The sequence below is a fragment of the Peromyscus eremicus genome, chromosome 6 (assembly GCF_949786415.1).
Source record: "Peromyscus eremicus chromosome 6, PerEre_H2_v1, whole genome shotgun sequence".
Taxonomy (NCBI): Eukaryota; Metazoa; Chordata; class Mammalia; order Rodentia; family Cricetidae; genus Peromyscus; species Peromyscus eremicus.
The window spans coordinates 38858696-38883295 of record NC_081421.1 but is presented as its reverse complement, the minus strand read 5'-3'; the positions used below and the strand labels follow the sequence as shown (position 1 = coordinate 38883295).

The window sequence follows — 24600 nt, the reverse complement described above, 5'->3', positions numbered from 1 at the left end:
AGACATGGCTCAGTGGTTAAGAGCACTAGCTGCTCTTCCAAAAGACCCGGGTTCAATTCCCAGCACCCACATGGCAGCTCACAGCTGTCTGTAACTCCAGTTCCAAGGGATCTGGCACCCTCACACAAACATGCAGGCAAAACACCAATGCACATAAGATAGAAGTACATCTTTAAAAAATGTTGGGTCCATTTCTACTTGAAATAATCTTGTTTGTTTACTAATGGTATCTTTACTAAACATGGCTATAATTTGACTTAGAAAAGGAACAGGTTTTTTGAGAAGTACTATTCAAATGTGAAAGATCATGTTTGGACCTAGAATCTAGATTCAAGAAGGAAAAAAAAAAATACTGTAACCTGAAATATATTTTTTCCATTATAGACTGTCTACTTAATATTGTGATTTTCCTAAAGGAAGGACGAATATGACTGACTCCAAGATACCATTTACAATTTTATTCCATCCTTTTACTTCCTGTTGTAATTAAATAATTACTGAAGCAGGAAGAGTGCAAAGCTCCCTGCAAACAATGCCTCTTTGTCAGTGGCCCAGCACCGGGTGGTCTGGATGGCTGACAGCACCAGCCACATTCGTTAGACTCCCAGCTTTCTCTGTGAAAGAAATGCAAAGAAGGATCTTTGAGCATGCTTTATGATGATTCTATTCCACAGTTACATGTAATAGATTAAGGAAGCTTGTACCTCTCACTAAACACATACTAGATGTCTCACCCATACATACACCGGACCTAAAGGACATCCAAATTCTACTGGAAATGCAGGAAGCCAAGGACATCACTTGCTACAGTCTGCTGCCTTTGGGAGCTGCAGCTGTCTGTGCTTCATTTCAATGAAAGCAGACAAAGGGGACTCTCCATCTCCCACATTCTAAAGTCTAGAGGGAAAAGATATGACAGTAAAACATTCTTCCCTTGTCTTTTCAACAAGAGTCACTCTTCATATTTTTCAGACTCTTGTCTGATTAGCAGTACTGTGGGGGATATATTATGTACCCTGATAAACTTGCCTGAAGATCAGAGGACAGAGCCAGCCACTAGAATAGACATAGAGGTCAGGCAGTGGTGGCACACACTTTGAACCCCAGCACTTGAGATCTCATGCCTTTGCTTGGGAAGCACACACACCTTTAGTCCCAGGAAGTAATATGGCAGGGCAGAGAAGGTATATAAGGTGTGAAGAAACAGGAACTCACCCTCTTTAGGCTGAGGATTTCGGGAGTAAGAACTAGGGGCTGGCTGTTCTGCTTCTCTGATCTTTCAGCTTTCACCCTGATATCTGGCTCTGGGTTTTTTTTTTTTTTATTAAAAGACGATCTAAGATTTGAACAATACAGTATAGTGACTTAAGGTTTGTGACAGCCAAACAGATATAATACTGTATATACTACTAGATGTACATCCTACAGAATGGTCAGCAGCGTTCTTAAGAACAAAGGTTGAAAACCAAGAGGAATTGACAGGGGGCGGGGGCGGGGAGTTGCTCTAGCAGCAATTCTTTAGGTGTCAGGAAACTAGGAAGGGGCCAATGGGGAGCAGGACATCTTAAGGGGCGGGAGATTAGTTAGCAGGACATCAGAGCAGTGGTGGGGAAACAGGTGGGGTAGGGTTAGGGAAAATGAAAGCACGAGGAAGGGTAGCTAAAGTGAAGAGTGTAGGAAACAGCAATATGGAAACTTACATTTTTATAAGCAAATTAAAAGTGTAAATTAAAATAAGTAAGAGTTAGAAGGGAGATATCTGTCTTAGCTAGATAATTCTGCTCCTAGAAGCAATGATTATTAAACAGGTATCCCAGTATCACATGGGGAATCCCTCCTGTGAGTTTTTGGTCCCAAGAGACCCCAAATAATGCAGGTTCTTGCTATTCTTCCTGGTCACCCACCAGAACTGGATGACAAGACACTATTACTAAAGACAACATGTATCTAGATTGCAACATATAGAGAAATAAAGGCAAAACTGAGCAGAAAACTTCTTCCCTGATGGCTAGCTTTCATAATGCCAGAGAACGCTCTATAGACTGCTGGGAAAGAAAGGGCATCAACTTTGAACCCTCTGAACAAGAATACCAACCACTAGGCAAGAAGTGCCTACTGCTACAATAATGGTACAACCATTATAGGGGCAACCAATGTTCTATGATTGCATTTGGGCCTGTTCCACAAGAGGAAATTCATGGTTCATACTATGAGCCCAAGCAAAAACCCATAACTGGGGAAAACATAGGCCATAAGAGGCAACTTACTACTGATGTTTATACTGACATGAGTCAAACTGCCTTCTAAACACGTATGTTTATACCCATAGACAAATTCTGCTCTCATCCTTAATTAGAGAAGCTTCTCTTTACAGCAAACATTCATGAATGTAGAGGCGTTTGGTTGCTTGGGTAAGGGATAGTTGAATGTACAGCCCTAAATGGGACATTTATACCACCCCCTTTAGGGCTCAGAAAATACTGAGGTAGAGGTGATGGAAAGAACATAAGAGCCAGACGACAGGGCGGAGAAGAGCTACAAAATGGCATCTTCTAGACACGACTCAGCCACTGTAAGCATGTACTCATAGCAGCTGTGGTTGCTTTCACTGGGCTTGCACAAGGCTCAACCTGTCCACAATTACAGATAGAAAAGGGGCTAATGGGGCACTGCCCACCCTGCTGAACTATTGGCCACTGGTGGGTTCTGGATGAGAACCCATTTGTCGGCCCACGAATCCAACCAATATTTCACAAATCTAAGATGCAAAGAACACTCCTTACGCTGACCAAAACTAATTATTCAAAACCAGATAGCCCACACCATAAAGAACTGCTAAGTGTTTTTACGAGATAAATATATTTAAGTTGATTTAAACAGATCATAATGTGTACATTTTATAGTACTCAATTAGTACGTTCAGCTTTTATGTTTCCAGGTGTAAGTTTAAATAAGACAAAACAGAAAGGCCAGTAACTCATGACTAGTCTACAAATGTCCACTCGCAGCATGGAACAATTTGCAGACGTTTAAAGAACTAATTGTGAGAGTGTACGTGTGTTTTAAGGAAAGCGCATTTGGGAGTCATTCATTTTTATCTCTACCAGTGCTATTTTGTATCTTGCCAGCATCTGTCCATTTATTTATCTTAAGAATTATTATTTTTACATTATGTGTTCAAATGTTTTGCTTGTGCATAAGTATGAACACTGCAAACATGTCTGGTACCCACAGAGACCAGAAGAGGGCACTCTAGATCCCTTAATGATGGTTGTAAGTCATCATGTGGGTGCTGGTAAGTGAACCCAGCAAATGCTCTAACCACTGAACCATCTCTCCAACCCCATCTAGTCATTTATTTCTCAGCTGTAATTGAGGGCAGAGAAGAATGACAGTCACTCCTTCTGTTCCCAAAGAGAAACTTCTACCCCCTTGTCCCTTCTGAAATGTTCTCCTGCTATTAATGAAAGAACTACGAATATGAGTCATACTCATGTGTTTATGGGTGACATAACTAAATATTCTGAGAACATGTCTGGCTAAAAAAATGGGCAACTATTCAGCCCAAGGCAAATCAAAGGCAAGGGGGCAGAACAGATTCTACAGTCTTGGTATGAAAAGAGCAGGACATTGCCTTGGAATATTTATGAAACAAGAGATGGAGATTTCATAAATTATGGATGAGCCAGTCAGGAAAAGCTCTGTAGTACACTGGCAAAGCCTGAATGAAGAGCCAACTGAATAAAGGAGGAAAACACTAGCAGAAGCAACCCTTTCTGCATTCCTAAGTACAGAGGGGGCATTTCCATGTGTTTTCCGGAATATCTGGACAAGTATTAACCCCCAAAGAGTTTAAGCTTTTCTTAAAGTTACACAAAATCCAGCCTATCAATTCCATTTTTTAAAGAGGTTCCCTCACACAAAGGAAGCCTAGCTCTGCCTCTGCTACCCAAGGACTTCTAGGGTTGAAGAGATAGATGCCTTTCCTCAAGCCTGGCCCTGGGTGCGTCCGCTGCTCGATTCTAGAAGCACAACCCCAAGGATGCTCTCAAAAGCAGCAGCCACGGAAGGCAATGCTGGCAGCTCTCACAGGCTTTTCTACAGCTCCTGGGGAAGAACTGCAGGACCTTAGAAAAAGACTTCTGTAAGAAAATACCTTACGTGAAGTCTTAACTAAGCTTGGGGCTGCCATTCACTACTATCTGCGCATCTATTTGAACCACTCTATACATGTGAATGCTAACAGATGATGGTAGGAAACATACAAGGTCCTGAGAGGACACAGATTTAGGGAATTCCTTTTCTTCCATTGCTCTGTTCCCTGACCCAACATAGTACTTGGTCCATGATGATATCCAAGTGGCTTCTTGTTTCCAAACAGATTGGTCAGCAATGTCAAAATGAAACAAATCTCCAAGGTAGACTTGCAAATGAAGCCCTAATCCCCGCATTCAGTGTGAGAGTGGCCTGCACACTAAGCAGGAATGAAGCCACCGGTGCGCGCAGAATGTCTGTTCTGCTTTCAGAGACTGGCTGAAAAGAGGGACCAGGAAATGCTTTCCTAAGTCAAGTATGTCTCTGAGAGTCCTTGTGCTCTGTTTGACTGAAGGCAGATGATTCAGAAATTACTTCAAAGTCAATACCGAAGAAAGCAGCGTTTGCTTAGAGTCACCACCATTCCATTATTTTGCCTAAAGGAGATGAGCCCTTTTTCAGGGCTATAAGGTATAGCAACCACAAGGCATCCATGTGAGATGCTAAGTGGTGTGTCCCAGCTCTTAGCATTAGAAACAGTGTCTCAAGGGCTACAGAAAGTCAAGGACAGATTGATGTAAAGCTACAGAATATTCCAAATGAACCTGCAGGAATAAGAAAAACAGCTTCATCCTAATGTTTTCGCTTATGAAAATGTCAGTATTTAAATAATTTTTTGTTTAATGAAAAATTCAACTAAAATGCATTCATTAGGACTTACAGGGCCCAAATAGCAAGATCCCTCCCTAGAAATACTGAGGAGATTATATCTGCTAAAAGCACCTGGATGCTGTCCTCAGCACACAGTAGGTACACAACAACAGAAATAAAGAGCAGCCATTGTCTGTAGAATGGAAGAGCAGAGGGGTGAAGCAGAGGGAGGTCAGGTAATTCTGACCCTTTTCCCCGTGTGCACTTACTGGGTCTCAGCCCCGAGCAGCATGTCCACCTTCTCATTGGCATGGTTGCTGAGGACAGTCAGAGTAAAGAGGTGAGTGGCAGAGCTCTGTCTTGAGTAAAGCATTGTGGAAGTGTTCTTCCCTGGAGAGGAATTAAGCTCTTCATTGTCACAGGATTCCACCAACAGCTGATCCCTCAAGGAATAATCATTGACATTGTAACTTTCTTCACTAAAAGAGAGGGGGAAAGAATATGTTAATCAGCAGCTATGACTGTGACACTGTCAGAGCGCAAGTCACATTTTTTTTTTTTTTTTGAGAAGTAGGCAAGACATCCGAAGGAAGGAGAGAATGACCTGTTTTATAACATGAACTGGAATCTGAATTTTATCTAGGGAAGCACCAACACTATGTGTATAGCACACTAAAGTACATTCTCAGATAAAAGAGCACTATGTTTTTGAAAACACAGATCATTTCTTACATGGACTTAAATAACATCAGCACAAATCAAAGTTGGGCACTTCTTGAATCCAAACTATGAGAAATTTCGACCAAACACCCAAGTATCTAAGCGGCAACACCGTGAGACTTACACTGCCATTTTAGGGACAATATACCAAGGTTAGAGCATTGAAAAGATGAAGTATTGAATAATGAACCCAATACAGAGCTTCCTAGGCTACATTTGTCACTATGCTGGAACTGTTAGAATCAGTGAGACTTGCATGCATGTGACTGGTGAATGGTGCATCCCCCAGCTTTTACACCCACCTCCACCCCAGAATGAAGAGGAAGCTGTAAACACCTACCCATGCTCAGGTAGCTCAAGGCTTACCCCCTCCCCCACCAAAGGACCACAGCAGAGGATGGAAGGAACACCCCAGAGGTTTGCTTGTAGAAACTGAACCTCAGGGATCTGCTTATACAGCAGAACCCCTGAGGAGGTCTGCTTGCTCTGGCAAAATGCCCAGTCTATCTTCTCCCACATTATGGCCTCCTATTTCAGAAGCCACCAGACTTAATCCTGCTGTGTCCCCATCCTTGCTTATCCACCCTCACACTGTGAGCAAGGCTAATTCCCTCTCAGGACAACTTGTTCCTGAATGCCTCCCACTGTGCCGTCTGGAGGGCCCTTCCTTAGGGAGTTTAGGAAAGCCTGAGGCCTCAACTTCTGAACCTTCCTCCACCTTCTAATCCATTATGTTGTTTCCTCTAACAGAATCTTGGTCTCTCTCTAGAGGATGCTGTCCCCATCCCCCCAATGGCTCTGTTCACTTCCAGAAAATGATCACTTCCTGCTCCTAAGAAGGCCTAGACTTTGGATCTCATGCTATTCGTCTCTGTCCTAATCACAGAGTTGGGAGTGTCCCAGTGACTCCCAAGCTTATTGTCTCTCTCCAGCACGACTTCCTTCTTTGCATTACATGAACAACTTCTCTTGCTGTGGTTTCTCTCGGTTCTTTGATGTGTCCAGTGGCCGCGGGCTCAGCCACCAACCCATGCTTATCATCACCATCAAACACAGCCTCTCATCCATTCCAATATTAGCCCAGACACACTGTGCTCTACCTGGCACCCATCGTTCTAGCTCGCCAAATCCTCATCCCCGAAAGTTATTTAACATACCAGTTCCTACTCATTGACTCTATGGCCTTTTCCTTTGTTGATTAATTCCTCACGCCCCCGCCCTCATGCATGTCAAATTACCCAGCCTGGATTCCTTGTACCTAGATAAAATCATTTACAAGCTCATCTACCTTGGCTGCCCTTGCTTGGCAAATTCCAAATCTACCTATATAGCCTTCTGTTCTCTTCCACTCTTGTAGATAAACCTCAGCTGAACTGCTAAGTAAACAGATAATCCTACAATAAATTCTAATATACTCTAAGAACAATGACACTCTCTCACTTAATAGCAAATATAAATATATGAACTTAGAAGAGCTGAAAGAAAATCCTTGTGTCCAAATATACTAGAGGTTTTAGAAAAAAAAAACATTTTGTTCAAAAGTTCTAGGGCCTTCTTTATTCAGTAGTAAACATTCTGCCTAGTAACTGTCCTTGGAAAACGTTACAGTCTTTTTTTGAAGTTCAGTTTGATAGATTCTCCACTCAGAAAACAACCTTCAGACCAAATCTGTTGTTAGGGTCATGTCTGTATTCACTGAAAGTTCCCATGGCAAGCACTGGGCTGCTACACCCAGGAACATAAGGGTATTTTCACATTATGGTCAAAGGAAGAAGACAGGACAGAACACCTTACAATGGAACATGGTTGTATCTTTAAAGAATCTTGTTTACTAGAAACAAAGAAATCAATTGTTAGCAGGGCAGAAAATGTTTACAGTGCCAGGACATCTCGGACGTAAATCTAACAGCCTGGGAGTCAGGATGTGCACACACACACACACACACACACACACACACACACACAGGGAGGGTCAGAGGGTCAGAAAGAGACCCCACTAAGACCAAAAAAAAAAACAAAAAAAAACAAAAAACCCACAAAAAAACAAAAAACATTAAAACGAAAGCAACATCTCAATAACAGTAACAAAAACCAGGTAGTAAAGGATTCTAAGCTCCTGCACCTCCAGCTTCAGGTAGTTTTGCTTGTTAGGTTGCCCCTGATAAGACAGAACTCAAGGACAGAGTTCCCAGGAGACAAATGTAAGCTCTAATGCTTAGTCTTTATGCCTCTTCAGTTTTAGAATTCATATCTTCCAGTGTTTACCTAAATATTAAAAAAACTCCAGCTATCAAATTTCATTTCATCAATGCTTTGAGTTTTTTTAAAGATATTTATTTAAAAAGAACAGAAAAGCTTTGGTATTTCAAAAGCCAACAACCATCCACTACTAGAAAGTTAAACACCTTTCCCAGGGACCCAAAGTACAAAAGCACAGATCCCACTGGCTCAAGGTAAGAAGGAGGCAATGTGCAAACCGGCTGTGGGCAGGGGAACCACATCTCCCCGGAAGGGCGGCCAGAGGAGGTTATGTTTTAGGAATCATCGAAGCCAGAAGCAGATACATTTTTTTTTTTTTTTTTTTTTTTTTTTGAGACAGGGTTTCTCTGTATAGCTTTGCGCCTTTCCTGGAGCTCACTCTGTAGCTCAGGCTGGCCTCAAACTCAGAGATCCACCTGCCTCTGCCTTCCGAGTGCTGGGATTAAAGGCGTGCGCCACCACTGACCGGCAGAAGCAGATACATCTGAAAAATGTTCATTAATTGTTCATTTAAGGAACAAATACAATGCCACCGATCACAAGCTAAGGTAGTTGCTTGACCCAGTTGAGAACAGTTAGTCCTTCAAATGTCTACTTTGGATGGTAAACCCGGTCATCCTATTCACAGCTATGGAACTTCACCTCCAGTGTTTGTCTGAACAGAGAACTTAGCTTCGTTTGGATATCTAGAACCAAAGCAGTCTCCAAGAAAGATGTTTTCTGTCTTTTAAGTGATTTTTGGTCACCCATCCAAGAATCACTGTTATCTAGATAGTAAACTTTTTCATTATATAATAATATAGAACCTAACACTTGACTACTTTTTAAATGTGGGCTTCATATGAAAAATACTTGGTATCATGTAACAGTAGTGAAGTCAAATTGGTTAGTTACCTTCAAACCCAGAGACACAAAAACTGCAGAATGGCTGGCTCATTTTCCTTTCTTTCTTTCTTTCTTTCTTTCTTTCTTTCTTTCTTTCTTTCCTTCCTTCCTTTTTTTTTTTTTTTTTTTTTTTTTTTGGTGTGTGTGACTTTTGAGACAGGGTTTCTCTGTGTAGCCCTGGCTGTTCTGGAACATGCTTTGTAGACCAGGCTGGCTTCAAACTCACAGAGATCTGCCTGCCTCTGCCTCCCAAAAGCTGGGATTAAAGGCCAGCTTGCTCACTCTTGGAAGATACTTCTGGTATGCTATGGTGATATATTGTGTACCCTAATAAACTTGCCTGAGGATCAGGGGATAGAGCCAGCCACTAGATTAGACATAGAGGTCAGGCAGTGGTGGCACACACTTTTAATCCCAGCACTTGAGATCTCATGCCTTTGCTTGGGAAGCACACACACCTTTCATCCCAGGAAGTAATATGGCAGGGCAGAGAAAGGTATATAAGGCGTGAGGAAACAGGAACTCATTCTCTTTAGGCTGAAGATTTCGTAGAGGTAAGAACTAGTGGCTGGCTGTTCTGCTTCTCTGATCTTTCAGCTTTCACCCTGATATCTGGCTCTGGGTTTTTTTATTAAAAGACCATCTAAGATTCAAACAACAGTATATTCTCTCATACACTCACATACAGATATTTAATCTTGCAAAGGTTCAGAATAAGGGCCATGACTCCTCTGCCTCTGAATCTGCTGAGTATTGCATGAAACTCATTCTTCTGTCAGTCAGCACCTGCAATTTCTCCCCAGTTCAGAAGGACAACTGACCACAGTATGTTCTGGAGAAGGAAGAAGGGAGCCTACTACCAGGCACCTCTAGTCCAGGCTTCCCCTTCCCCTCCCTCAGGTCCCCAAGGCTGAATGGAACAGGAAAGAAATTCCCTTTCCTCAAGGAAGTTGACTCTAATCAGACTTCCCCATGTTTGTCTCCATCATTTAACAAACATATGGTTGACACAGTTTCTGGAACAATTTGGCTCATGTAATTAGGAAGTTGAATTGCTCAGAAAAAGGCAAATGGAAAAGCCATCTTTCCTTGCTTGAACGAGTTTACATGGCGACTTCCTTCCATTGTGCCACAGGAGCTCTGCACTTGCAGCTGTTCAGGCCCCCAGCTCTGTGCAGGCCGCCTCCGCTCAGGTGCAGGGACCCAATCAAGTCCACGGAGCTCTGCTGCTCTGTGTCTTAAACAACAATGAGTCTCCCCGTTGAAACCCACTGGAAGTCCTAGTAACCTCTATCCACATTCTCCTTCTTTAAATTATTATCTTAAACAACCACAAAATAACTATCCACAGAGAACAGGATATGATGCTAAACACCTATCACAGTTATTTTCCCTCCCGGAAAGAAGGCTGTGTTAAGACATGCAGGCAATGCCTGAATGTACGCCACACATCGCTGTGGTGATACGACATTATGACATAAGCCTGATCGTAAAGAGATCCTTTTGGCTTTTTTTGTGGTACTAGGAATGGATCCAGGGGCTGCGCACAAGTTAGGTCAGCACTGAACCAATGATGAGCTCCACCCTTGGCCTTCCCTTTATTAGGTGAATCATTATGGAACACTTTTACTTCCTGTCCCTTAATTTCCACAAAGGTTGGGACACTTCTCATAATGGAAATTTATTGATTGATTTATTTGAATATTATTTCTTTTAAATCAGAAAAACATTTAAAGAACACATACAACAAATTCATGTTTGAAATACCCCAAATGTCAGAGATACTCGAAAATCTGCAGCACTGAGCACAGAAATAATCAGCCATTTCGGCCCAGTCAGTTTGGGAAGGGGAAAGCCAGAATGAGGATAAAAGGATGTTGACCTACAATCCTGCCCAACTTGAGGTTTCTTTTTGGTTTAAGAAGAAAGTGTCTAATGTTAAGTACTGTGGCAAGTTTGGGCAATGAGTCTGTTAGTATGTGATGACTTTCTGCACATTTGACCTCTTTCAAAGTAAAAGTAGAAAGAAAATATGGTTTAAATCATAAGTGCATAGATGTGCAGACTATCAGTATTCTCACTCCAGGTGTCTGTGGGTGTCTAAGTGTGTGGCTCAATCAACCAGGAGGTAATAGGATGTCTTCTCTGTTCCACTAACTGCTGTAGTTAGTCTATAGACTACATCACTAGCTGAAATATAACCACAAAGTGACCATGAATTCAGTATAATGACTGAGAAAAAGAACTCCAAATAATATCTCTCCTATATATTAATGATATCTAGTTAAATAATATGATCAATGAGGGCCAGTGAGATGGACTCAGGGATAAGAGTTGCTCTGAGGACATGAGTTTGGTACCCAAGTCCGTGGTAGTAGTGGAAAACTTAATCCTACAAGTTGTCTTTTGGCCTCTACACTCTACACACATGCTGTAGTACTACACACACACACATACATACACACATACACACACACACACACACACACACACACACATAAATAAATAAACAAATGTAATAAAGTTTAATATTAAAATATAATTGAACCCATCTCATTTATAACATCAGAAAATTTCAAAATATTTATGAGGAAGCTTATCAGAATTTTCAATATGAAGACAACCTTAATATAATAAAGGTATCTGTTCTTTCTAATGTAATTTATAATCTTAATCCAATCAATCTAAATGCAAATCCCAAAATGGTTTTGTGGGGAGAGTTGAGTAGAGGGGTTAGATGCATTATTTTAAATCATGTGAGAAAACAGACATTGCAGACTATACAGAACAAGACAAGAATGAACTGGCCCTTGGACATGCTAAGACATTTATAAATCTACAGTAGTTCAAGGACCAGGACTGGGCAGGAGTTGACAGATGGACTAGAAAAATAGATGGATGAGTTCATAAACTGATTTAAACACATTTAGGGATTTAATATGATACAGATGGTTTTTTCAAACGTGAGGAATTGATAACCAATAAATAATTTTGGCAGATTTAGAAAAAAAATATGACATTGCTTAAAATTTTGCATTCAAATCTCATTCCTTAAGGCGGGCTGAATCCTTAGATTGAGTATGTCCAGGTCGGTAGGAGTCCTGACAAAGTGGATGGTGGATTGACAAGACAAGTCAGGCCTGCCCTGTCTTAAGACAGAGACTTTCAAATATGCACTAACCTTGTGGAGGAGTCTCACTTGGACCCTGATTAGCTATCCTCCTAGATACTTGCTTTTGTTGGTCAGAAAAGGAGAAATCATGCTTGACCAAGATGGATTCGTGGGGTGAAGGAAAGAAGTGTTGGTAGGGAAGGTCAAGTGTTAAACCACAAAGAGCAGCTCCCCTGCTGTTTTTAGCACCAGGAGAAGGCTTGCATACTTCACATACTGTCCTAAGAACTCTATTACATGGACCAAGGATGACTGATGAAAACCTAAGCAACACTTCCAATTTTCCTTTTTATAAAGAAGTTAAATTAAGAGAAAGAGGTGTTGCAGAGATTTATCCAAAACAGCACACTGACTCCCAGCATATATCCTCAGGGTAGTGGCAAGGGTTTTTTGTTTTTAACCTATTCAGTATGCCTTTTCCATAGGTTTTGTCTAAAACATTCATACAGCCTCTGTCTTAAAAATCAAACTAACAACACTTGAGCACAAAGACAAATGTCTCCTGAGCCAGCAGTTGCCTGTGCTTCCTCAGACCAGCACTCACGGGCTAGGGAAATGGTTCCCAAGGTCACTATGGTCCAGCAGCCCATGAAATACAGTGCTTGGGCGTTGGCATTATTCTGCTGGATGTCAGCACCGAAGTCAGTGGTGGCATGCACCTGTGGCATTCTGAAACGCTCTGTCTCCTAATGCCTTCCATGACATTTCCCAGGCATTCTTCAGAACCATTCTTCCATAGCTACCTGATGTTCTCATAGGGATGTCATGGTTCTGCCACTCTCCCAGGAGTGCTGAGGCCAGGAGCATACAAGATGGCAATTAACGAAAAGAACTTCTTTGTGTTTTCCTCCAGGGCTTGTACAAGAGCTCTTCCTCTGCAGATTTCAACTTGTTCCCCTTGCTCATTCAGTAGCATGATTTCAAAATCCCTACACTTGCTTTTGTGCTTAACTGGCATTAAAATACTCCAGTCAAACATTGCTGAGACAGAGGACATTGAATAATGCTGGAATTTACTTCCAGTTAAGGGATGAAAGAAACAAAACAAAACCAACTGATCTACCTGATGGGGACTGATTTGTAAAGTGTGGCTCAGGACACACCTAACAAGTAATTTTGTGGACTTTTCAGAAGGAATGCATTTCAGCACAGCAGGAAGATGGCAGAAATGACTCCAAAGGCTTGCTTAGAGGTAGCCCATCCATACCTCCTTTGTGAACGTGGACAGGGTCCCAATCCTTCCATGCTTCACTGCACTCATCTGTACAATGGTGGTAACAGAACAAAGGCACTGGGTTGTTGTGGGGATTAGGTGAGATTATATGTGGATTATCTCCTTGTCATGTATAGGCCTTATAATCACTCCTAGATCATACCAAATGTTAGCTATCATTTTTTGTTTTTCTAATAGAACACCATCCATTGAAACTGCCTGAGAATTTTTTAAAGGCCTGATAATTACGTATACCCTGCAAATGGACAAGCGAACTAATAAGCAGGATTCGAATTAAATACTCAATCACGAGATTCACAATTTGCCCAGAGCTCTGACTAGCAAAGAGGCAATATTTACACTGAGACTGATTTCAAATAACCTTTCTTATTCAATTCCTCAAAATAGCTCTCAAGACTAACAAACATGCCCCACACTTCCTATCCATTGTCCGGAGAATAACAAAGGGGAGAAGTGAGGATCTTATTCGCCAGCAGGAAAAACATCTGTTGTGATTAACTGCCACCAAAGAGGGTGGCCAGAGACTGCCAGATGGTCGGATTCCACAGCCCAGCACTTGCAATGCCTATCATCCTTGACTAAGAAGAGGCACGCAGCTCAATGAGCTGTGAGCCCCTTGCTAGAGCTTCCTACCTGCAGTGATCAGGATGCAGCAGGATCAGAGAGCAAGCAGACAGCCTCTCACAGGGCTAACAAGGTTACCCCAGATTATAGGAATCACCCCTGCTCTGTTTTAGGCTTGCCATCATTGGAGTTACACCACGAAAATAAAAAAATGCGCAGTTGGGTTGTTCTTTACTAACTGAGGGGACTGGTTCCAGGAACTCTCAAACCTGTGAATACATTACATCCCTCCTTACAAAGCCGCATATTTGCCTATAACCTTCACATATCACATTTTTATTTTTATTTTGGTTTTTTGAGACAAAGTTTCTTTATGTAGCTTTGGTGTCTTTCCTGGAACTCACTCTGTAGCCCAGGCTGGCCTCGAACTCACAGAGATTCGCCTGCCTCTGCCTGCCGTGTGCTGGGATTAAAGGCATGCACCACCATTGCCCGGGTACATATCATCTTTTTAAATATACTCTGCATGACCTATAATAACTAGCATACTATGAAAATAATTGTTATGCCATAGCATCTAAAGAATAACAGTAGGAAAACATCTGTGCAGCTGTGCAGTACAGCACCCCCAGCCCTTGTTTTCCAGCTACCATGGGCTGAATTCATGGATACGGCATTTGCAGGAAGACATGGTGCTAGAAAAGTCATCCCCACAAAAGCACTCACCATTCACACCTCTTTGCGAAGAATGAATATATGTCACTAATTATCTTTTCTTTGATGGCTGTAGTGGGTGATGGGGAGAAACAGGCATCTATTCCTAAAGCATTCCAATTTCAAAGGTCATAAATTCAGGCCTAATTCTGCCATATGTCACGGCCTTCTGATGTGAAACATGGCATGAAGGTTTTAGACTAGTTTTTACACAGTAAAATATAGTACCGGGGTAATAATTTGATCTGTGGCAAGAATTCTTAGAGAGAGTGATACACCCTACTGAATTAATGTTGGTAGCATCAGTAACTTCATAGGGATTCCTGAAACTGCTAACACTCTGTGTGTACTACCTTACAGAATTCGAGCACATTCCACCACAAAGATGACATTATTACTCAGGGACACTGACATACTGAGAGGCTGAAAATACCTTGTGCAAGGTCACATGACCAGGAACCGAACCTAACTCTTTCTGACCCCAGGCATTGATACTGTGTTGCTCAGCAATGGTGCTTCAAACAGGGAGTAGCAATATCAATTCTCCTTAGAGGCACAGAAGAAAATACTTTGTGATGCTAGTGTAATAAAGAGTGTGGGGCAGTGAGGAAAAATAAAACAAAGAAGAAACCCATTCTTTCATTTCTCACCCATCTCACTGTCTTCAGCTTAGAAGCGAATGCTACAGTGATCAGCGGCACCCATGCTTAGGGTACCTGGAGCAAAAATGATTTGAATCAGGATTCTTTAAGGTGGATCTCCCAAGAATTTTTTTTTTTTTTCTGCAGAGAAAAACAACTGATGTCAGGTGGCTTCAGTTTTCTATCATAGGAAAGAACACTACCATGGAAAAGCGTATGCCAAGCTGGAACCAGGCCAGAACAGTTCCTGGGAGCCTATGCTGCCTGAAGCCACTGAGCATTTAAAGCTACTAAGAACCAAGTTCTAGACTAAGACCCTGATCTCATGATGGTGATCTGGTGGTCCCACTACAGAGAATCCATCCTCTGAACCCCAGGGGTTTGTTACAGAGCTGAGTTATAAACATAACTTAGAAACTAAGACCCAGATGTAAGAAACAGGCATCAGGGAGAGAAATCTGCAGGAGAGCTGTGAAGGAGAAACCCCTCACGCTGGCGGTTCTGGAATGGGAGTGTGGTGGGAAACCTGCAGACATGATTCAGCACCAGTTTCCATTTTCTCCTGTATATAGATAGGAAAACTGGAAAATCACTTTAAAGTGCTGAAACAAGCATTTTCCAAAACAAAAAGGAGTGAACTTTCATCAGGAAGAGGAAGCCCACAGAGGATTAATAATCACAATACAACGATCTCAAAAAAAAAAAAAAAGAGAATCAAGAGAACAAATGACCTAATTTAAAAAGCAGGCTAGGGATCCAAACAGGTAGCTCTCAAATGAAGAAACAAAAATGGCTAAGAAATGTGTTGCATTCAGCATCTTTAGTGACTAGGGAAATGGAAAGTAAACTACTTTGAAATTTCATCTTAACCTGGTCATAATGGCTGAGATCAAATGAAGCTAATAACAAATGTGGTGGGGATATGAGGAAAGGGAACCCTCACTGACTGCTGGTCGGACTGCAAAGTGGTGCAGCCACTCTGAACTCAGGGTGGAAAACTCCCGGAAAGCTATAAGTAGCTCTACTGTACAGCCCAGCTTTACCACTCCTCGGCACATGCCAAAAGGACTTGATACTCCACTACAGGAAAACTTGCCCAGCCATTCTCAGTCTTGCTTTATTCACAGTAGCTAGGAAATGCAAACAACCTACATGGCCCCTGACTAGTGAACCGGTAGTGAAAATGTGGGACATACACACAAGGGAATATTCAGGTATAAAGAAAGATGAAATTTGCAGGTAAATGCCAATTTATGGTGCAATTTTGCATAAAACACAAATGTAGGAACTAGAAAACGTTGTACTGATTAAGCTAACCCAGACCCAGAAGGATGGATGTTGAATGTCTTCTCTTACTTGTGGATCCCAGCTCTGAATCTTCAGATGTGTAAAACCTGGAGTAACCATAGAAACCAGAAAAGCAGAAGGGGATCACGGAGGGTAGGAAGGAGCTTTGGAGAAGGGGTACTAGGATGCTCTGAAGAAGCCAAAGGAGAAAATGGGGAGGGGCTTTAATTAGGGAGGACAAAGGAAGGGTAATGCAGAGGGGGAGGGAGAAAAGGAAGACAACACTAAGGATGTTTTAAAATGATGTAGGGAAACACTTTATAAGCTTACTTAAATATGCATGCATAATGTGTGTGTTTGTGTGTGCGTGGTTTAAATGGAGTTCTGCCACACAGGGTGAACAATGCTCCCCTTAAAAGCAACAGATAACCTAAAAAACACCCTCCAGGGCTAAGCAAGGAAAACTTCCTTTTTAGTTGTTGGTCAGGGGGCCTCCAAGAGACTCCCAAAACAATACAGGGTATTGCTGTTGCCTTTGCGTGCCTCCCAGAACTTGAAGGTAAAACTATTGTTGGGAACACCATACACTTTGCACACAGGACTTAAAGGCATAGAGCTACAACTGACCCCCAACTGTTACATGTACAAGGCGACCCCTAAATTAAAGGAAACATGACAAAAAGGGGCAGAGAGACTGTAAGAGCCGGAGGATGAGAATGCCCGCTGCAAGATAGTATCTTTTAGACATGGCCAGGGAAGCTTCAACAACATGGCTGCCCAAATAAGACCTTCATACGGCAACATCAGTCACCATGCCAGTGTGGAGGGGAAATGTCACAAGGCATCTAGTTCTCAGTGACTGCAAAGGGAGGAGGAACCAGTTTTCTCCAGTTGGGAGCCTCCTGATTGGCTACCTAATCCTAAGTAGGCATCCCTAAACACATGTACAGTCATGCAACACAAAATGAACTCAGCAGTTGGGAATATCATCTATTATTCGTATGTATAGCAATAGTAAAGAGAAAGTGGTCATGAATTTGTGAGAGTACGAGGTGGAGACACAGAAGGAGCTGGACAGGGAAGAGAGATGGGTGGAAATTATATAAATACAGTACTCAGGTCTAAAATTCCCAAAAGAATTTAAAAAAATTTAAAGGTTTCTAACACTATTTTTTTCCTAATGACAACAAAGAATGTGGGAAAATATTTTAGGAAAATGAACTCATGAATTAATGAAAACGAATTGAGCCTCAGGGATTAAAAAGACTTGGGCCACCAGTGTTCTGATGAAAAGACTTAAAAATACATAGGCTGAGCACATTGGGTCCAAACAGTATGGTCAGAAATGTTTTGGAATTTAGAATTTTTCAGGTTGAGTAGAGTATTTGCATATATTGAATGAGCTATTGAGGAGATGGTACTAAAGGCTGAACCAAAACTACTAATATCTCACATACACCTTAATACACAGCTGATGGTTAATATATATATATATTATATCCTATCCCTTAGTTTTTATATTTTTAATTTATTCTTTAAGAATTTCATCAGTATACACAACGTATTTTGATCATTTCCACCCCCCAGTACCCTGTTCCATCTCTTACAGGAAGTAAGTACCCACAGCTATACACTTTTCTCCTGGGCTGGTGACATGGATCAGTGTGTAAAGGTGCTTGCAGCCAATCCTGGGACCCAAAAGGTGATAGAACAGAGAACCGACTCCCGCAAGTTGTTGTCAAAAACAATACTTCCAACCATACAGTGCATGAAGCAAAGCTCCACAGCATGTGATTTTCTGCTCGCCAGCTCTCATAAAATTTTGGATTTTCTGTAGCATTTCAGATTTCTGAATGAGAGATACTCAGTTTTATGTATTTTCATCAGTGTCGTTATCTGTAACACGACAGTGACTGTAGGTGACTGTAGTAATGGTGATTTTTGCATATACATTCAGAGTAGCGTGAACTGCAAGCAGCATGTACTGAACAACACATGCTCTGATCTGTGACCACTGATCTAACTAGAAGTAATATCTGAAAACAGCATGGCTCATGGTGTAAGAGTAGAAAATTAAGAGATGAACTGAAAATAAATCAAGACGACGTAAGTTTTGGCATGCTTTTGGTATTATGCCTAACACTCTGACAATGCCCATCTACCTGTCTGCTCTAAGTGTCTGGCAGGTGCACCTGGGCTGCTAGGAACAAAGAAGCCCTGCCAAGCAGATATTCAGTGAGCCATAGATAAATGGCCAATGTTAGGGAAAGGAAGTGAGTCTAAATCTTCTGTCATTGTCCCTCATTATCCATTTATCCTAAAGGCAAGGTATCGGGACTTTCAAAGAACTCTCCTCATTCTCCTAGGCAACATGTGTTAAGGGGTTTCCTATTAGAAAGGGGTTCTGAGATGTGACCGTCTCTGTCTAGTATCTAGCCAGCTCTGGCTTCACTAAGCCAGCTCAAGGACATCACCCACCTGAACCAAAAGAAGCACCGCTCTTCTATTCCAGCTTGCTCTGGATACTGTCTGGGGAGTTTTCCCCAGCCAACACAAAAGGAAAGGCCACTTAACAAAAGCTGCCTTTGGGCAGCCTATTTCTACACAGCTTCCTATCATTGGTTGACACCCTCCTGCTGCAGACATCAGCAAGCATGAGACTCTGTGCATAAGGGCAGAAAGCAAGCCTGGACCCCAGCTTAGCTGTGGATAGTCAGGGGCTGAGCTCTGGATAAAGAATGAGCCTGGACTTCCATCCCTCATGTACCAACATCACTATTATTTGAGCCACTGTTATTTGGGAATTCTGCTGAAAGCCTAGGGAATGATCCAAGAATGAGTTTCCTAATGAAGAAAAGAGCATACACGATTTCCTAAACCTGCTCCATTTCTCTGGTTTTGTTTTGGGGCTGTAAGTGTGTGTGTGGGGGGGTGATAATTCAGTATTTTTACTGCTTAAACCCTTTTATATGAGGACACATTTACTGGTACCCTAAGACATTCGTCAATACTATAATAAAAATCAGAAGCAAGTAAAAATGACATCTGTGGAGTAGTTTTACAAATAGTCTTAGGTTTTGTGAACTGAAGCTATGTGGCATTTACAGAGAAGTATGAGTGATGTTCCAGAAAATGTCAGAAGCCATGTCACTAACAAGGCACAACTCTGTTTTTATCAAGATTAAGTTATTAGTGTTTATTTAGGAACTGGGACATAGCTGAGTTGGTAGAGTGCCTGCCTACCCTGTACAAAGTCCTGGGTTCTGTTCCCAGAAGCATATAAAAGTGTGGTGGTCCACATCCATAATCTTAACCCTCTGAAGGTGGGAGGCAGAAGTGTCATCCTTGGATACAGGATGAGTTAGAGGATAGCCTGCGATATGTGTTGAAAGAGAAGAAGGTAGGAAGAGAAAGAGAAAAACAAGAGAGAATGAAAGTTTATTATTTATAAAGACAATACTCAAGACAAAGAAAGACATAAATATCCTTCCTGAAGTCTGAGCCAAAGCCAAAGTGAATGACAAGAATACACAAGGAAAGGCTCACAGAGACACACACACAAAGACAAACCCACACATCAGCTACATCTCAACTGCCTAAGACACCATAGCTGTGATTCAGCACAAGTATCCGCAAAAGGACCCCCAGGAGAAATAATCTGGATCATTGCCCCACCAACAATTCTCTAGGAATACCAACTCCACGGTGAGGAAGACAGAAGACAACTTACACATACTCTGGAGGGCAAGGCCAGACCAAGACTCCAAGAAGTTCCAGACATGAGACAGAATGAGCGGTGCCTCTATGTAATGGGGTTCTGTTTGGTCACCTGCGGTGGGTGGCCTGGGTGAAATGGCCCCTATAGGCTCATAGGGAGTGGCACTATTTGAAAGGATCAGGATGTGTGGCCTTGTTGGGAGTAGGTGTGGCCTTATTGGAGGAAGTGTGTCAGTGCTGGTGGGCTTTAGGTTTTCAGAAACCCAAGCCAGGGCTAGTCTCTCTCTCTCTCTGTCTGCTGCATGTGGATCCAGATGTGGAATCCTTAGTTCTTTCTCCCACACCACGTCTGCCTGCATGCTGCCATGCCCCTGCCATGACAGCAGTGGACTAAACCTCTGAAACTGTAAGCAAGCCCCATTCAAATTCTCCCTGTGTAAGAGCCGCTGTGGTCATGGCATCTCTCCGCAGCACTGGAACACTGACTAAGACAGCATCAGTCTGCCTGGTTCGTCCTCAACAGAGGGAAAGTGCCTGGTGCCAGTCGGGCCTATCTTGTAAAAAGTGGAAAGGGTTGGCATAAGGGCAGTGGAGATATGAAAGAGAAGGCATTTCATGAGCTGCACAGAAGGCCTGTGATGAACCGCCTGTGGGAGCCCAGCAACCACAGACAGGAAGGTCATCTTTTAGGTTTACCATAGCACCCAGAGGACAGAGGGACTGCTTACAAAGAAGGGAAAGATGGATCCAGGAGAAGGTGACATTTGATGGAGAAAATTTAAATATGAGAGAAATCTGTGAAAGCACCAAACAGAGACGTTTAAGTCACATGACCATGACAACATTCTGAAAACTATTCTAAAAAATGGAGTGATTTGGTGTAAAAGAAACATGTGGCCCAGATCTACCTTAGGCCATTACTGCACATTTCTTAACTATGTTTAAGTAAGGTGATGGTAAGTGGCCAGGAGTCAGTGGGTCGGATTGTATGCTGCAAAGAAGAAGGATGTATTGGAACCTGTTTTCAGGTTCCTAGTGGCTTTACCCAGCAGGTCTGCATAGAGAGGATGATTAGACCACAGGCCTGAGTGCAGGTGTCTGAGATGGTCTGCACTTGGCTGTGCTCGGGGGAGGTCTTTTGCTCCACCCTTTGGCGTCTCTATAAATACACTGGGGCAGAGACAGTCAGGGCCTGTTGGAAAAGGTTCCAGGCTCTCTCGAGGCTATCCTTTATTTTCTATATGTTTATCTCCACGATCTAAATCTTTCTATTTAATATTTCCTGCTGCTAGCACTCAAGAAAACTCTGGGGAACTGTGGGGGTGGTGGATAAACACCCCGCAAGGATGGAGTCCTAACTCCCGGCATTTTGAAAGTTGCCTTATTTAGAGAGATAAAGCCTTTGCAGATGTAATCAAGTCATGGTGTACTGAAGTAGGCTCTGCATCCAAGAACTGAGCGATCAGAGGTGGGGGACTTAAAGACACACAGAGGCACAGCAGAGAAGCAGGTCATATGGAAACACAGGCAGACTGGAAAGAATGTTTGGAGCCATTGGGAGCTGGAAGGGGCAGGGCTGGTCCTTTTGGACCCCTAAGAACTAAGGACTCTGTAGAACTATAATACAGCAGCTGTAAAGAGACCCACCCAGGGACACTGCATCTGCTCTCTGCTTCAGATAGAATTAGGAGAAAAGACCAGGCATATACAAGGCACTAAATGAAAAGACAGTAAACTGCCTCACAAACTTTGGGAGTTCTAACCAACGAAGGCCTTAGGAAATAGTACCAATAGTACTTAACTCCATAAGGCTGCACACGTATGTAGAGTCAAGAGCCAGCTTATTGTGTTATCACTGGCACATGTCAGCTACTATGTGTGAGGACACACTGATCCACTACTATCTGGTACCCTATCACGTGTATAATACAGTATTACTGTTACTGCTGTGTCAAGGCATGCACTGACATGCACCAGTGGTGCTCAGGAGGCAAAGCTGGCTTAAGGTCTGGGGTTGTTCTGAAGCGGCTTTCACGCAGGGAGGCAGGTGAAAACTCCTGAAGATGGTTTTGTTACCACACTGGGAAGGGGTGCTGTTAGCAAACGGTGGAGAGAGACCAGAGATACTGCTTAACACTACATCACAGGGCCACCCCGCAGTAAAGACGCACAGGCCCCACGGCAACACTGCTGAGGTCAGGATCTAGTGGGACCCAGGCGGCTTCCAGTCACAGCTTCAAACACCAAAGAATTCGCTTTCTGAGCAAAAGCAGTCAAATTAGATGCATCCCTTTGAAATTTTGTAGAACAGAATAAACTATTAACAAAATGACTAACAAGCAACTTAGATCTGATAAAAAATTTTTGTTTTCTTCTAATCTAAAAAAGTAAAAAAAAAAAAAATTAATCCCAGTACTTGGGAGGCAGAGGCAGGTGGATCTCTGTGAGTTCGAGGCCAGCCTGGTCTACAAAGCAAGTTCCAGGAAAGGCGTAAAGCTACACAGAGAAACACTGTCTTGAAAAACCATTAAATAAATAAATAAATAAATAAATAAATAAATAAATAAATAAATAAACAGATAAATAAATAAATTAAAAAGTAAAAAAAAAAAAGAAAAAAGAAAAACAAAGAAAAAGAAAAAAGAAAAAAAAAACACCACTGTCTTTGAAGACACCCCCATGGGGCTAACTGCCAAGCCCTGCTCTGCAAACACCAGCTCTATGCTGAAGGCCACACACTCAGCCAACTAGGAAATGTGTACAGTACAATCTATTGCCAGTTTGGACTGGAGGAGGAAGAATAACGGTCCTCCCATGGAGTCCCTCTCAGTAGCTGGAAAGAAAGCCAGCCTCCTTATGCTAAAAACTGCTGGAATCCCAGCAGCTAAGCTCCTTGCCTAAACCTTATAATTTCAGTCTGTCCGTGGGTGGCTGGATCAGCCCTCGAGAGCTGGCACAGATAACGATCCCTTATCTCTCCCTTGTAGACACGTCTGAATTACTGCCTGCCTCAAAGCGGCTCTATCTCCTTCGCTGCTGCCTTTGGCATGCCAGGCATCTGCAGTTGCCTCCTTGAAGCTACTGTGTAAATACAGCAGTACATACTGTACATTTCAAACCCTGCCTGTTTATCAAGCCTCTTTCCCACAGACTCACGTCATGAACAACCAGTCTCTGATGGTATTTCCTCAGCTGAGAGGACATTAGACACATGATGAACTTAGGGATGGGGCAAGAAAATACCAGTCTTGACGAAAGTTAATTAGGTGCTCAGGTTGCCCTCTCCACTGGGATTATATTCCTTGCTCTTTCTGTCACTGAGATTACAGTTTCAAAAAACTATTTGAGCACATGAATTTGGCATAACTGGACAAACATCAAATATAATGGCAAAGCCACCTGTGAAGAGCAAAATCAGCTAAGTAAAAGAACATCTGCCTTAATTCTGTATTCATTGACTAGTTCTGTGCAGGTTCAAGAATAAAGCTGCACTACCCTGGTTTTAGAACTATCTCTAAAGATGATAACTTTCATCAATTTGTCAGTCAACACAGTCAAAATTATTCTAATATTTAATATTGGCACGGTACTGTCAATCATTATTTTATCACTCAACTCAAAACGATTAGTTCAAACTCTGAGTCCACGGAGACAGCTGGAAAATGTTAGAAACGAAGAGTTCTGACACTTGAAGGGACATAATTGTGCTCCCTAAAACTTACCTTATGTTGAAAGCCAAGCATGGTAGTACACAGGGTAATCCCAGCATTAAATAAGCCAAGGCAGAAGTGATGGACAGAGGCCAACCTGGCTACATAGTGAGCTTCAGGCTAGCCTCAGCTAACTAGAGAAACTGTCTAAAACCCCCATGACTCTGAGAAAAAAAAAAATCTATATAAAAGTCAAGAAAACATGATGTGCTTGCTAGGCCTTTGGGAAGAGGGAACCTCACCTAAGAAAATGCCTCTCCCCAACTGGCTTGTAGACAAGCTTGTGGGGGCATTTTCTTGATTAACAGTTAATGTTGGTGGGTCCATCCTATGACAGGCAGTGCCATTCCTGGGCAGGTAGTACTGGGTGGTATAAGTAAGCCTTGGCCTAGCCAGTAAGCAGCACTCCTCCATGGCCTCTGCATCAGCTCCTGCCTCAAGGTCCCTGCCCTGACTTTTCTCTGTGGTGAACAATTATGTGGAAATGTAAAATAAAATAAACCCTTTCCTCCTGGACTTGCTTTTGGGGGTAGACCATCAAAGTTCTTGTGCTACTGTCCTAGGTATATGTGGTAGTTTGAATATAATTGGCCCCCATAAGCTCACAGGGAGTGCTACTATTAGGAAGTGTGGTTTTGTTGGAGTAGGCATGGCCTTATTGGAGGAAGTGTGTCACTGTAGGGGTAGGCTTTGAGGTCTCATATATGCTCAAGATATCACCCTGTGAGACATAGACCACTTCCTGTTGCCTGCAAGATGTAGGACTCTCATCTACTTCTATAGTACCATGTC

At 42.4% G+C, this 24600-nt stretch overlaps 1 protein-coding gene across 1 annotated transcript in view; it reads right to left on the bottom strand.

Annotated features, from left to right (window-relative positions):
* Positions 1–24600, bottom strand: part of Arhgef26 (Rho guanine nucleotide exchange factor 26) — a 118970-nt gene that overhangs the window by 7080 nt on the left and 87290 nt on the right. The window contains exon 11 of the mRNA XM_059265412.1: positions 5175–5384. Within this exon, the coding sequence (XP_059121395.1) occupies positions 5175–5384 (210 nt within the window). The remainder of the gene's footprint in view (positions 1–5174; positions 5385–24600) is intronic.